This window comes from Nerophis ophidion, linkage group LG07, assembly GCF_033978795.1.
Source record: "Nerophis ophidion isolate RoL-2023_Sa linkage group LG07, RoL_Noph_v1.0, whole genome shotgun sequence".
Classification (NCBI taxonomy): Eukaryota; Metazoa; Chordata; class Actinopteri; order Syngnathiformes; family Syngnathidae; genus Nerophis; species Nerophis ophidion.
This window is the reverse complement of record NC_084617.1, coordinates 51,418,889-51,433,914: the sequence shown is the minus strand read 5'-3', so window position 1 is coordinate 51,433,914 and position 15,026 is coordinate 51,418,889. Positions and strand designations below refer to the sequence as shown.

The following is a 15,026-nucleotide window of genomic DNA, read 5'->3' as shown; positions in this document are numbered from 1 at the left end:
CTATGCACAGGAAAACACCAACAAACTCCAAATAAGTCACGACGTGATGTGACACTGAGACAAGAGCTATAGTGATGCATTGTTGGTTATGGTTTGAAGTTGTGAGAACAACTTTTTATTGTCATTATCGACGGTTGAGTTCAATTTTTCTGCTGGTGGTGTGCATCGGAGTTTTTTCAATGAAAAAAAATGTGCCTTGGCTCAGAAAAGGTTGAACAATACTGGTCTAGAGTCCCACTTGGCCCAGGTTGGCTTTTAGACTCATAATTCTTCACTGATGATGGCGAGAAATGTTTTTGAAAAAGTACATAAAGCCATGAAAAGAGGGTTTTCCATTATTTCAATGTCTTTATCCATGCTTATCTTCCTCCCACTCGCTTTCTGTCCATTAGAGTCAAATCTCTATAATAATGTGTATCTATTGTATGCAGCCTCCCCCCTCGCCTATTCACCGCGCTACCACGCGCACATACACACTCCTTGTGAGAGGGGCCCCTTAACCAGGCTCTCCATATGCCTGACCCCCACCTCCGAGGCCCGCTTCTCCTCTCCCCATCCCCTGCTCACACTTCTCCTCCGTTGTCGCTGCCCCGTGCAGCCATCTGCTGCGAGACAACAGTGGGTGAGAGCGTATGGACGCAGTGGCGGAGGAATAGGAAGACACGAGCGGAGAAAAAAAGTGAAGATAGAGCGATAGAGAGCAGAGAGAGTTGACATGGACACGATACAATAGGAAGCAGAGAGGCTGTCCATCTGCTCCCCTCCTCAGCACCCACACCCCCTCCTCTCCTGACACACACACACACCACAAAGAGAGTATTTAACCTCAACACACACACACATATGGAAGATAGAAGTGGGGGGGGGGGGTGAGACCGAGGCCTTAACCCGTTCCTCTCCACTGACTCTGCCTGTGATACAGCCAGGGGCTGGCAGGTGATGAGTGGATGGAGGGAAAGCGTGTGTGAGGAGCAGGGGGGAGGGATGGAGGGACCGATGGAGGCTTGAAAGTGATCTGAATCAACACCAACACGTCCTATACCGGCCCCCTCCCTTCCATCAACATTAAGACTCAATTGGGACCAGCTTGAACCACCATGCCCCGTCACTATGACAACCTCTGTCAATCATACAGTAGCGAACCAGAAGGAGGCCCGACGGTGCCAGATTAGGTTTGGCAGCCCAGACGTCTGGTTGCAGGCTTCACGTCCCTCATCTTATTCACTGACACAAAAACTGAAACAAACACTAAAATGTATTTGTGGTCCGACTGTAATCACATCAGACTCTTGTCGTTCACTTAGGACTAGGAATATTCAATTGGACTGTGCCGTTTGTTGATAATAGCATCCATCACAGCTTGATACTTTTAGCTGCCAAGAGTAGGGTCACCATCATGCCGAAGACTTTTACTTTGGAGAAACCATATTTGGTACCTTAAACTTAAGTTGAAATGAGCGATGTGTGGTTTCTATTTATTTTCATTCAAAATGTATTCATGATTTTAAAAATCCATTTGAGAAATGGATTATATAAAAAATACACTAAATTAACAAATACAAATAAAATACACTAAATTAACAAATAAAAATAAATGATATGTATATATATGCATTTATATCTACTTATATATATGTATACATACATATATATACTGTGTATATATATATGTACATATATATACATATATGTATATGTATATATACATATATATACACACACATGTGCATATATATGTACATACATATACATATATATATATATATATATACATACATACATATATATAGAGTAAACACACCCATGCATATATATATATATATATATATATATACACACACACACACACATTTATATATATATATATATATATATATATATATATACACACACATATATATATGCATGTATGTATGTATATATCTACAGTATATCTATATACTGTATATATATATATATACATATATACATATATATATACATATATATATATATATATATATATATATATATATATATATATATATATATATATATATATATATATATATATACATATATATATGTATACACACACACATACTCAGTGGCCTAGTGACCTACTCAGTGGATTAGTGGTTGGAGTGTCCGCCCTGAGATCGGTAGGTTGTGAGTTCAAATCCCGGCCGAGTCATACCAAAGACTATAAAAATGGGAGCCATTACCTCCCTGCTTGGCACTCAGCATCAAAGGTTGGAATTGGGGGTTAAATCACCATAATTGATTCCCGGGTGCGGCCCCGCTGCTGCTCACTGCTCCCCTCACCTCCCAGGGGGTGATCAAGGGTGATGGGTCAAATGCAGAGAATAATTTTGCCACATCTAGTATGTGTGTGACAATCATTGGTACTTTAACTTTAACTTTATGTCTGTATGTATATATCTATATCTATATACTTTATAAATATATATATATACATATATATATATATATATATATATATATATATATATATATATATATATATATATATATATATAGATAGATGGATAGATATGCATACATTCATACATACATTTATATATATATATATATATATGTATATATACATACATGCATAAGGCAACAAAAGAAGTATCCAACACTTCCATTTTCTAAAGTAAATCTAAAGTAAATCCGTACGATATGTACGAGCAATATGATTTGCATGAGTTGCTGGACAGGATATATTTAAAAAAGGAAAAATCAAACATAAGACAAACCTTCCAAATTATTAGAAATCCCACTGTTTAAGATGGTTGTGTTTATGCTTTACTGATGACAGTATTTGGCCAGCCGCATTTTGTCCTAGTAATTTATTCGGTTCTTCAACTCACCATAGTTTGTTTACGTTGACAAATTTCTCCGCTACTGCCACAGAAAGACGTGTTTTATTCCACCCCATCTTTGTTTCATTTTGTCCGCCAAACGTTTCATGCTGTGCGTGAATGCACAAAGGTCAGCTTTGTTGATGTTATTGACTTGCGTGGAGTGCTAATAATCCATGTTAATATGCTATTTAGGCTAGCTGTGTGTACATATTCCATCATTATGCCTCCTTTGTAGGTATATTTCAAGTTAAAGTTAAAGTACCACTGATAGTCACATACACACTCGATGTGGTGAAATTACCATCCCCTTGTTCCACACCCTGGGAGGTGAGAGGAGCAGTGAGCAGCAGCGGTGGGTGGCCGCGTTTGAAAATAATTTTGAGGGATTCAACCCCCAATTCTAACCCTTGCTGCTGAGTGCCAAGCAGAGAGGTAATGGGTCCCATTTTTATACTCTTTGGTATGACTCGGCCGGGGTTTGAACTCGCGACCTACCGCTCTCAGGGCGGACACTCTAACCACAAGGCCACTGAGCAGCTCATTTGAGTTAATTTAATTTCCCTGACTTATGTCCTCTGTGTATTTAATTTATATCTGCACGTGTCATGACATATTATCTGTATGTAATATTGGCTGCATAGTTGTTTGTGAGCCATGTTGTTCCAAACCACAGAAAAACATTACCCAGCTTGCAAAGATTGTAATAAATCAATTAGAAGAAGACAGCCTGTCCTTCCCTTTAACTTGGACACACACATCTATACCTTTGGCAGTTTTAAGCCAGTCATTTCCAGGAGTTATCTCACCCTCTGAGACACTTACTTAATGCATTGCCTTCATTATAACCCTTATATAAGGCTTTTAATTTTTGGCGGCTCCAGACAGATGAGTTTATTTTTTATTTTTGGTCCAATATGGTTCTTTCAACATTGTCGGTTGCTGACCCCTGGACTAACTCAGCCTGCGATTGATTGATTAGATATTAAATCTTTCGTCAATGTATTGTACCTGCCCAAGCGACAGTTGGCCGCTTGTAGAAATGCAAATTGCTTATTGACAAGGCCCGCAATCCAACTCGAGGGCCATTAGACGGCAGCACAAGAGAACTGTGTCCAGCGTCATGTTGACTACATGACACCTTCGCTCCTGCTGAGCCTGTCGAGCTCAGAGCCATTGAGATGGCTGTCAGGTTTCGACACACACACACACACACACACTCCACCGTGTAGGTCAACACACTCTGCAAACACTAGATTCCCCCAAGGACCTGTACGTACACAGTGTCACACGCACAGAACACCAGTGCCTGTGTAGCGGGTGCGATGGGAGGGTGAGAAGGGGAGACAGGAGGGGTTTGCGTATGACCACAAATGGAGAGAGCAGACACCAGCTGTCACTTGCTTATGTCAGCCCTATTCTCAGCTCCTGTGTGTGTTCATACGTGTGTGTCAATTTGATCTCAGCTAGCCGTGACCGGTTTCAATTACACAGCAAACTTTGACCCCGTGTAACTAAGCAGCTACTGAGAAGGTGGAGCGTAGATGGTACAGTAAGGAGTGGTGAAAGAGGTGAAAACTTGACGGCAGACTCACCCTTTTTCTGGGCGGTCCACGTTCTTCATCCTTTTGACCCCGCCCTCCTGTCCGCCCCTGACGCCCCCCTTTGCCCTCTCCGGAGGGAGGTCGAATGGTCATCCGGATCTCCGGCGGGCAAATATAGTTCTCAAGGTTCTTGGGGGGCTTCTTGGTGCGCTTGGTGGTCTGGATTTTCAGCTTTAGACTTCCTTCCTGAAAACTTGCTTCCTTGATGGAGAACTCCTGCTCTTCCAGAAGCCCCTCCCCTTGCTCTTCAAGGCCCTCCCCTTCGTTGATGCCACCATGAATCACATCGTCGCCGCGTGCCGAGCCGACACCTCCGGCACCTTCGTCTTCATTCCGCTCCGCCCTGCCTCCCTGTAACTCCGCCTCTTTGGGTCGGGCCGAGCCAACCGGATCCCTTGGCTCCATCCACTCACCCGCCAGAGCCAGTCAGGATGGGGGGAAGCAGTGGCAGCCAGCCAATCGGGGAAAAGACAATGGAAGTCTGTCGGACTGCTGGGTTTTGTTGTCAATCAGCTATTGGGGTTGGCTTGGTTGGCCCACGGAAACCTTGGGAAGCCAGCGACAATCTGAGGAAAAAGCAGGTGAAAGATTAGCTTGCTTTATAATATTTTTAGGAATACTCACAGGGTTACCACCAGCATTAATTTTGACAGCGGTTGTTAATTTTGTTGTTGTCATAGTTTTGTGAATAAAATGTATTTAACTTGAAGTTAAATATAAGTCTAAGATATTTGACAACATTTTAGGGAAGCTAAAATAACACAAAAATGTGTCTACTGAAATATAAATTAGACGAAACAAGACTTTGTTTAACAAAAAAGTGACCTTTGCAGTTTGTCATGTTTTGCTCCACGTGATAAAAACGGTAAAGCTCTCGACGGTTAGTATTACCGTCATAAATTAAAATGATCAAAACACAGTGATTGATAGCTGCAACTTAATTAAAACCCACGGACCGAACTTAAATGCTAACATGAATACAAGAGACATTAATGTCTTTCCCAACAAAGAAATTACACACCCCAGTATAAAATTATATAAACACTTCACTGTCTGAACAACGGAGCTATTGACTTGTGCACATTGTACATACAACAACAAAAATGTACAGATTCTGGACAGGGAGGACGAATGGTACGAAAGAGGAGTGAGGGAAGCCATCTACAGTATATCCAGGTTGAAAAACCATCCCTGAACAGAAGAGGTGGTCTGCTACACCACCTGTCTCTCACACACACAACACTGTCCTTTCAACCATTCCTAAAAGGCTCTGCAATTTAGCCTCCAACAAATAAAAGGAGTTAGAAACATTGGTTTGTGCCATTTGTTTACAACTGAATGGAATGCGTACACGCTGGATTCCGACTATTTTGGACTGGTAGTAGTCGATCCACAGCGATCGTTCTGCCACACAATACCTCAGGGGAAATCACACTCAACGACTATCGTTGGCTTTGACAGTTAGGATTCCTCGTTTCAAATAAAACATGTTTTTCTCACTACGATAGGGTTAAACCATTCTTGCCAAGGCACACCCTTATGGTTTTTGGAGTATGAATATTTGGGGTTTTGGCACCAATCGCTGGACTAGATCTGACCAATCTAAGTCTATGAGCACGAACTGAGGAAACCTACTCGGATGAGTGGCGAAACGTCTTAAAGGCAAACCAAACAGTACAGTTGGGATTGGTTGAACACCCTGAGATGACAATGACCTGGATCAATGAGAACATTCATAGACCGTCTGATAGACAAACTTTTTGAAACTGAAATAAAATACTGGAACCGTCAGTTTTCTATCAATACTTTGTATAAACAGTCCTAATTATCAACAGTAGTAACAGGTAATCCTGTGTTAGTAGCCATTTTGGTATGGTTTGATGTAGTGACATCAAGTTGTCACATACAAAAGAGTTGAACATATAGTTTATTGGCATTGTTTGCTGTTTTGTTTCTGTCTAGTTTTGTCCGGTAATTTCGTTCTTGTTTTAGTCATTGCACATTTGTTTTGATTAGTTATTGTCTTATTTTAGTCAAGAGAAAATGGGTTGTTGATGATAACGGGGACAAAAATGTACCCTTATCACCACAGAGCTGTATGGGCATGTTGAAGCGCTCTAATTTACTTTTTCTCCCAAGCAAAAACAAACATTTATGCCTCGCTTGACAGCCTCTCCCAACATCCCTCGCTCCTTTCCCTCATTTGAGCCTCGTGAAGCAAAGCTATGCAGACACTAGTGATCAGTGCAGAATAAGACATTCCTCGCTTTTGCTCCAAAACCAGGCTGAAGTTACCCTGAGGACAAAAAAGAAAGAAAAATGAAAGAGCTGACTTCTGTTTTTTTTCTCTCTCTCTCTCTTTCCTTTCACCAAAGCAGGCGAGGAGGGAGGTAATCACACAGAGGTAATGGGAAGGCAACACTAAAAGACGAAGGGAAGGAATCTAAATTCTTTCCCCAGATGTGGTTTACGAGCTGGTCTGGAAGCAGCAGTGTCAGAACTTTTTTTTACACACATGCAGTGGCATATCTGCACACTTGCATGGGAACGAATCCTGCAAACTTCTGCAAATAATTGTGCATGCAAATGATAAAATAATAAACATGCACGAGTGAAACATTTTCTGCTCTCTGAAGAAAAGAGGTTATGGTAGCCATTTTGCTGAAGGCTACAAGCATGAATAAATGCAACACTGGATTACACTTATTTTTAGAGACGTTCCGATCAGGGTTTTATGATGCGGATTCAAATACCAATCAGATTGGCCAATACTAATACCAATTATATGCGTTAATTCTAAATTGTTCAATTTATTTTTGGTGAGTGCTATTGACAGTCTAACAATTTCAACCTGGTGTTTAAACTAGTTCCTTACTCTCTTTAAATGTATACAGTCATTCGAGCATAACAAAGTAAGTGGTACACAAAGAGTAAACAACTACAATCTAATCCTTATTTAAAATCCTATGGTTGTTGCCCTCAAATAGAGTTAAAGGAGAACATTATCACCAAACCTATGTAAGCGTAAATATATACCTTGATGTTGCAGAAAAAAGACCATATATTTTTTTAACCGATTTCCGAACTCTAAATGGGTGAATTTTGGCGAATTGAACGCCTTTCTGTTAATCGCTCTCAGAGCGATGACGTCAGAACCTGACGTCACCTAGGTAATAAAGCCGCCATTTTCATTTTCTCAAACACATTACAACACCGCGTCTCAGCTCTGTTATTTTCCGTTTTTTCGAATATTTTCTGGAACCTTGGAGACTGCATGCCTCGTCGGTTTGTTGTCGGAGGGTGTAACAACACTAACAGGGAGGGATTCAGGTTGAACCACTGGCCCGAAGATGCAAAAGTGGCAAGAAATCTGCCGCCAGACCCCCATTGAATGTACCGGAGTGTCTGCACATTTTACCGGCGGTGCTAAGGCAGACATGGCACAGAGATGTATGGATAACCTGCAGATGCATGTGCAACGATAAAGTCAACGAAATCACAAAGGTGAGTTTTGTTGATGTTGTTGACTTATGTGCTAAACACACATATTTGGTCGCGGCGTGAATGCCAGCTAATCGATGCTAACATGCTATTTAGGCTAGCTGTATGTACATTTGAAAATATATTTACATCCAGCGTTTTCCTCCACCCACATTTAATGCCAAACAAACACTTACCAATCGACGGATTTAAGTTGATCCAGTGTCACTAGATGCGAAACTTCCGATCGTTGGTCTGCACATTTTACCGGCGATGCTATGGCAAACATGGCCAAATAGCGTAAATAGCTATTCGCTCAATAGCTTCAGTTTCTTATTCAATTTCGTTTTCGCTATCTGCCTCCATACTCCAACCATCCGTTTCAATACATGCGTAATCTGTTGAATCGCCTAAGTCGCTGAAATCCGAGTCTGAATCCGAGCTAATGTCGCTATATCTTGCTGTGCCATTCGCCATTGTTTGTTTGTATTGGCAGCACTGGATGACGTCACAGGAAAATGGACAGTGGCTTCGAAGATAGCGAAAATACGGCACCTGGGGCGGTATAGCTCGGTTGGTAGAGTGGCCGTGCCAGCAACTTGGGGGTTTAAGGTTCGATTCCCACTTCTGCCATCCTAGTCACTGCCGTTGTGTCCTTGGGCAAGACACTTTACCCACCTGCTCCCAGTGCCACCCACACTGGTTTAAATGTAACTTAGATATTGGGTTTCACTATGTAAAGCGCTTCGAGTCACTAGAGAAAAGCTCTATATAAAATATAATTCACTTCATTTTAAAGCTTTTTTTAGGGATATTACGGGACGGGTAAAATTTTGAAAAAAAATTAAAAAAAATTAAATAAGCCACTGGGAACTGATTTTTATTGGTTTTAACCCTTTTTAAATTGTGATAATGTTCCCCTTTAATGTTTAATGGATCCACATTGTTGGTTGGGAAATGACCACATTTCAATGGTCAAGTCATTGTCACAACCGGACATTGAATAAACGTAATGAAAAAGCATGTTGCTTTAACGTTTTATTTATGTTGTAAAACATTATTTGGGAAATGACCAAAATTCAATGGTAAAACAAAAGCCTACACCCGACATGCCGTCAAAAAGCATGTTGTTTCAATGCTAGGTTTGAGGTGCTCAACGTCAGGACCTAATTCAACAAATTTTCCACATTGTTTCAATGTCTTTTACCTGTTACTACCCTTGGTATTAACACCAACAATTAATGGATCGATCCGATCCTCCCCTTGCAGGTCATGTACTGAGTGTGGCAATTTGGACACAATAACAGTTATTGTAATATTATCCTCTCCTAATAGTTTTATTAATCTACTTGTTAATTTCATGTTAATATCTACTTACTTTCTGCTAAACTTAACAAAGCACTTATTTCTTGGTGTTATTTCAAGTGTGCTTGCTCTCGGTGTGTAACATGTTTAGCTTCGTCCTCCAGTGATAATGATATTTACAAACGTAAGAAATGCAGTTTATTTTTCCGTAATGGTGGTAATTACTATTAACTCCACACTTTGTTTAGAGCAGTGGTTCTTAACCTTGTTGGAGGTACCAAACCCCACCAGTTTCATATGCGCATTCCCCGAACCCTTCTTTAGTGAAAAATAAAATGTGTTTTTTTTTCCCAAATTCAAGAAAAAGTCATATGTTTTTTACTGGTGCACAAAATAAACCATGCATGAACATCACCTTGTTCAAAGAACAAAACCAACACAGTGCATGAACTCACAACAAATTACACACCTTACACCATGAATTGATTAACGTGGACCCTGACTTAAACAAGTTGAAAAACTTATTCGGGTGTTACCATTTAGTGGTCAATTGTACGGAATATGTACTGTACTGTGTAAACTGTACTGTTTCATATAATGTATTCTCTTCCTTTGCAATCTGCTAGTAAAAGTTTCAATCAATCAATCACAAAACCTGCAAATCAGATGGAAAATTAGAGGGAACATTGTTTGGGGGTATCCATAATACGCTGATAGGGAGAAGTTTTTAATTACACGATAGGTCAGATGTATCTCTACCTCCGTGGCGGAGACGCTGCCGAACCCCTGAGGCCGACTCACCGAATCCCTGGGATTCGATCGAACCCAGGTTAAGAACCACTGGTTTAGGGACACATAAAGCTGCTAGCTGCTTGTCAGCTGGGGGACTAAAAATAAATACAGTGACAGCCAGAGAGGATCTGCATTTAATGGCATTAATCGGCAAAAGTGATCACATACTTTTTCAGGAAAATCGTTCGATACCAATCCGTGGCCGATCTATCGGGATTGTGATCAGTCAAGAGGGATGACTGAGCTCGATTTTAGTTGATAAACTTTAGCATTTTTGTGAATTCAAGTTAACAGGATTCCACTAAATGGGAATAAACAAAGGTGTTTCAAACTTTACAGGAAGTAAACTGTAAAGCAGTTTCAGCCCGATCACCCTTCCCTACCCTGTCCCCTGCTGACCCATTCATAGACCGCACACTACACTAATTTGTGCATCAGCTTGTACACAACATTACAAAACTGCAACTTTCCTGACTTTGTGGTTTATTTAAAGTCCCTCTGCCTATTTCCATTGTGAAAGTCGGAACTTTTTATTTACTGGAATGGCACTATGAGACTGCAGATCTTTGCCAGCCCCTGCCTGCCAATAATAAAACAAGTTTTAGATGCAGACGGTGATGTGGATCACCCCCACAATGTAATCACTTCCTTTTCCCATTATCTATTGCAGAATGAAAGAAATGAAGCCTTTTGTCAGTCATCTACCAGTTTTGTCTCTGTGGCCTCCGTGTGTAGGCCTGGGCTGATGTTCAATATGTCAAATCACCAAACAATAAATGAAAATGTAGTCGTTAGATTTTTCAGCGTCAATACCCGCCACATGCATGCTTTGTCACTGGTTGTAGTCTTTTGCATCGGTTTCAGCAGCTGCAGGCGTTTGTACTAGATGCATATAAACTGTAGTAGTTATAACTGCTTTAACACACCAGAAGGTTAATATCACCTTATTAAATGAAAATGATCAAAAAACAGTGATTGATTACTGTCGTTAGCTTGCCAGCTAGTTTAAATGCAAACATGAAAATAGAAGACAATAACGTCTTTTTACATTAAGTAACATCATACCCCAATCTAAACCTAAATACACACTGGCTAAACAACTAAAATACAGTATTCACATTGAACATAAAGGCTGTGCTGTTTTTGCACAATGTGATCAATATAATCTCTACAGGGTCGTTTAACAGGAAGTGAACATGCGTGACGTCACATAAAACCAGAAGTGAAACCAACAGATCGCCCGATTTGCATTTATTTAAAAAAACTCTGAAACATTGACACATTTAAATTGAAGAACATTAACATAATTATTGAAACACATAAATAAAAATAATATGGCTCTAATGAAGACAGAAGAATATTTGATATTTCCTCTGCCATGAAAGTAAATTATTTGGCTATTTATTTTAGTTATTTAAAACAATACAACTTGGTAAAAAAAAAAATGTGTGTGTAAAGGTACTTTTTGAGCACATCAAACAATTATTCAAGTGCAACATTTTGCTAACAGTATATTTTATTTGTATTATTTGTTTGCTTTATTTAATTTGGATAGTTAACATTTTACATTCAATTACAATGTTAAGATATACAAAAAAATACAAGTGCATTGTATTTGATAGGGCATACTTGCAGTATTGTTATCACTTCATCAGTGGTCAATTTGGTCTCAAAATAATGTTGACAATAATATTGTTCGTCAGCAATAATGTATAAGTCAATATATCATCGAGCAAAATTTGTTATCGGCCCAGGTCATGATCAGTCCCAAAATGTCATGACTTTTTCCTTATCCTATTTCGGGCATTTTCTGAAAGTTACAGGAAACTTTGCCTGTAACTCTTTGAGCTACCAATAGCTCAATCATCCACTGTCTGTGTCTCTCTGGGGCTTCTACCATGAATTGATTAACGTGGAACCCGACTTAAACAAGTTGAAAACCTTATTTGGGTGTTACCATTTAGTGGTCAATTGTACGGAATATGTACTGTACTGTGCAATCTACTAATAAAAGTTTCAATCAATCAATCAATCAATAAATTCTAACATCCACACACACATGAACGTAAACATAATGTCGATAGGTAACCTAAGTAACGTGTTGTAAATGATCCAAATAAGGCCCATAATCTAATCAGTGGTCATTTATCCAATTTTGGATAATTTATGAAAGTTTCATGAACATACTTGTTTGAGTTGTTTTAAGTCTTTACACTGAAAAACCAACAGCAACAGTTACATAACCCCCTGGCGGAGGTAATAACTGGTTGTTCGGTTTGGGTAGTAGTTGTATGAATGTTACATACATGCATGACCAAGTGTATTGCAGCTTTTGACTTTGTTATTTATTCAGAACAATTCAGTTTATGTTGATCCTTCAAAGTGGTGTTTATGATTAATAACTGGTGGAAGAATGTTCACAGTGGCTATAAAGCAGTCCCAGGTTGAATACCAGAGAATAAACCATTAAGCTTGGCCCAGGCTCACCTCAACTGCGCATACTAAGCTTCAGCACGGCAAGGGACACCTACACTCGTCAAACTACTTTGAATGTCAAGCAGCACAACAAATTGTAGTTCCCGTTCATCCTAAAGGTGTTTGATGGGGTTGAGGTCAAGGCTCTCAAGTTATTCCACATTTAACTCATCCAAGCATTGCTTAATTGGCCTTTCTGTATCCAATGGGGCATAGTCCAAAGTGTCTTTCCCAAACCCACATTTTTTTAAGCACAGTATTGTCCAGAGTGTCTTCATCAGAGCAAAACCGTTAACAAGAATAATTCCCAGCTCCTTCCTAGTCTGTCCCCTCTGTACCAGCCCAAGCTACTGTACTCACAGCTGATCTCTGTCATAATACCCAACAAGCCTCACACCACATGCCTACAGTGTGATTGAATAATCATAATCCACAGCAGTATTCCAAAAAGACCACACAAACGGTGTGTAATCCACAAGGAAAGAATGGAGGTGGGTGTTCTGTACTCCATTTACAAAATAAATGGTGCTTTCTAATGTATAAAACGTTATTCATAAAAGTTCAGAACCCCCCAGTGTGGTATTAAGAAGCCATAAAGAACCCTTGAGGCGGGTTTGCATGTTTAACCTCTTGAACTTCAACGCTACCGACATCCATTTACTTTACACATGAACAAATACATTTTATGATTGATTTCCTGTCTTCCTGGAAGCCGGTTGTTGTTATTGAGTGCAACACAGTGTCACATACATCAGTTAGGAGAAGAGGACTCTAAGATAGCCTAAGACACTTCGTTTGTCGTTGCAGTTGGATTTCTGTTGCTTTTTTTGGCCGTCCGTAATCTCAGACATCAACGCGTACTTTACACTGGAGAGAACGGCTTGGCTGGGTAGATTTCCACACTGCGACCAGGATCGTATTGACGAGTTACGTAGAAAGTTTGATGCATGATCATCAAAGGAGAGCACAGATAACAATAAGTTGATCCTTATTCGATCATTCCCGGATACAGTTAGAAGAATTCAAAGAAAAATGGACACTTGTCCGAAGCACCAAAATGAAGTGTAAATTTTCTATGTATCTATTTGTCCAGAGTAAAATTTGTGAGGAAAAAGAATACTGATATAGGACATTGAGTTCACAAATCTGTTGCAGTTCATTCCAAAGGTGTTTGACGAGTTGGGAGATCATATTCTTCCACATCAAGGGCCTAATCTACTCAAATCAAAATTACAATCGGGGTTTCCATCCATCCATCCATCCATTTTCTGCTCCTTATTCCCTTTGGGGTCAAGGGGGGCGCTGGTGCTGTAATTGATTGTGGGGCACCACCGCAGCAAAATAAAAGCCACCAAACCTGTAAAATGAGGGTTTTTTTGCCAGAATACAAATTTAAGTCGTATATTCTATAAATGGATTTCTATGTATCATTTAGTAGGTACGCACTACAGAATTAATTGAAAAAACACCTCAAATATAAAAATGCACCTCTCGGCCAAAGTTTTTAATTCCAAGTGCCAAAGTGAAAATGTGCTAATGGGCCGTGGGCCTAAAACAGTGATTTTAAGTGTAAAACACAAGTAGCCTTCCTTTAAATCAGGGCAAATATGACGTATCGATGAAGGGCTGCCTCTGGCGAAATTGGGGCTCTTGGCACTTCCCTACAATATTTTCACAGTTGTTATATTACTGTGAAACAATTTTTACACTGTTTTGCTCAAACTTTAATTTAATTACATACTTAAAATGACTACATGGGGAAAAAAAAGTTCAATAACTACAATTGGCGGGCAATCAGTCCAGGCCGAAGTTAGCTGGGATAGGCTTTTGCTTACTCGCAACATGTAACAGAGGTTTGCAAACTTGGCATCTTGCCACCACTTCAATCCGGGACGTAACGCCACAGACGAATGAACAGGACAGAGCTCGGATATGTTTGCGGTAAAATTTCATATGAAGCCCTATCATTCACTGATTACCATTTGATCATTTTTTATCATAGTTATTACTTTACATGTGTCTATTCATGAAAAATAGGGCCCATAATAAGTCGAAGGGCCCAACGCACAGCGCAAGATCTGCGCATCGGGAATGGAGCGGCTCTGGCTTGAAAGCATCTAGTTAGCCATCAATGCTTGTGTGAGCTTGAAAGAGGTAAGTATGGACTAGCCCTGGGCCAATAACAAATGATGGTCGACGATATATTGACCTACAAATAATTGTCGATAAAAGATATTATTGCCATTATTTTTTTGAAACCAAATTAACTACAGATGTAATTATAATACATAATAATATTGGAAGTATACCATTTCAAATGCAACCAAATTGTGTTTCTCGCATAATTTAACATTGTAATTGAATGTACACTTTTAAATACCATGTCAAATAAAACTAATACAAACAAATAATAAAAATAAAATATACTTGTTCTGTAAACAATATCCATTTTCTACCGCTTGTCCCTTTTGGGGTCGCGGGAGGTGCTGGAGCCCATCTCAGCTGCATTCGGGAGGTAGGCGGC

General features: G+C 39.8%; 1 protein-coding gene across 1 annotated transcript in view; it reads right to left on the bottom strand.

Moving 5' to 3' along the window:
* The window catches only part of setbp1 (SET binding protein 1), a 129,224-nt gene that overhangs the window by 76,500 nt on the left and 37,698 nt on the right, over nt 1-15,026 (bottom strand). Inside the window, exon 2 of the mRNA XM_061906373.1 lies at nt 4,442-5,016. Within this exon, the coding sequence (XP_061762357.1) occupies nt 4,442-4,855 (414 nt within the window). The 5' untranslated portion in view covers nt 4,856-5,016. The remainder of the gene's footprint in view (nt 1-4,441; nt 5,017-15,026) is intronic.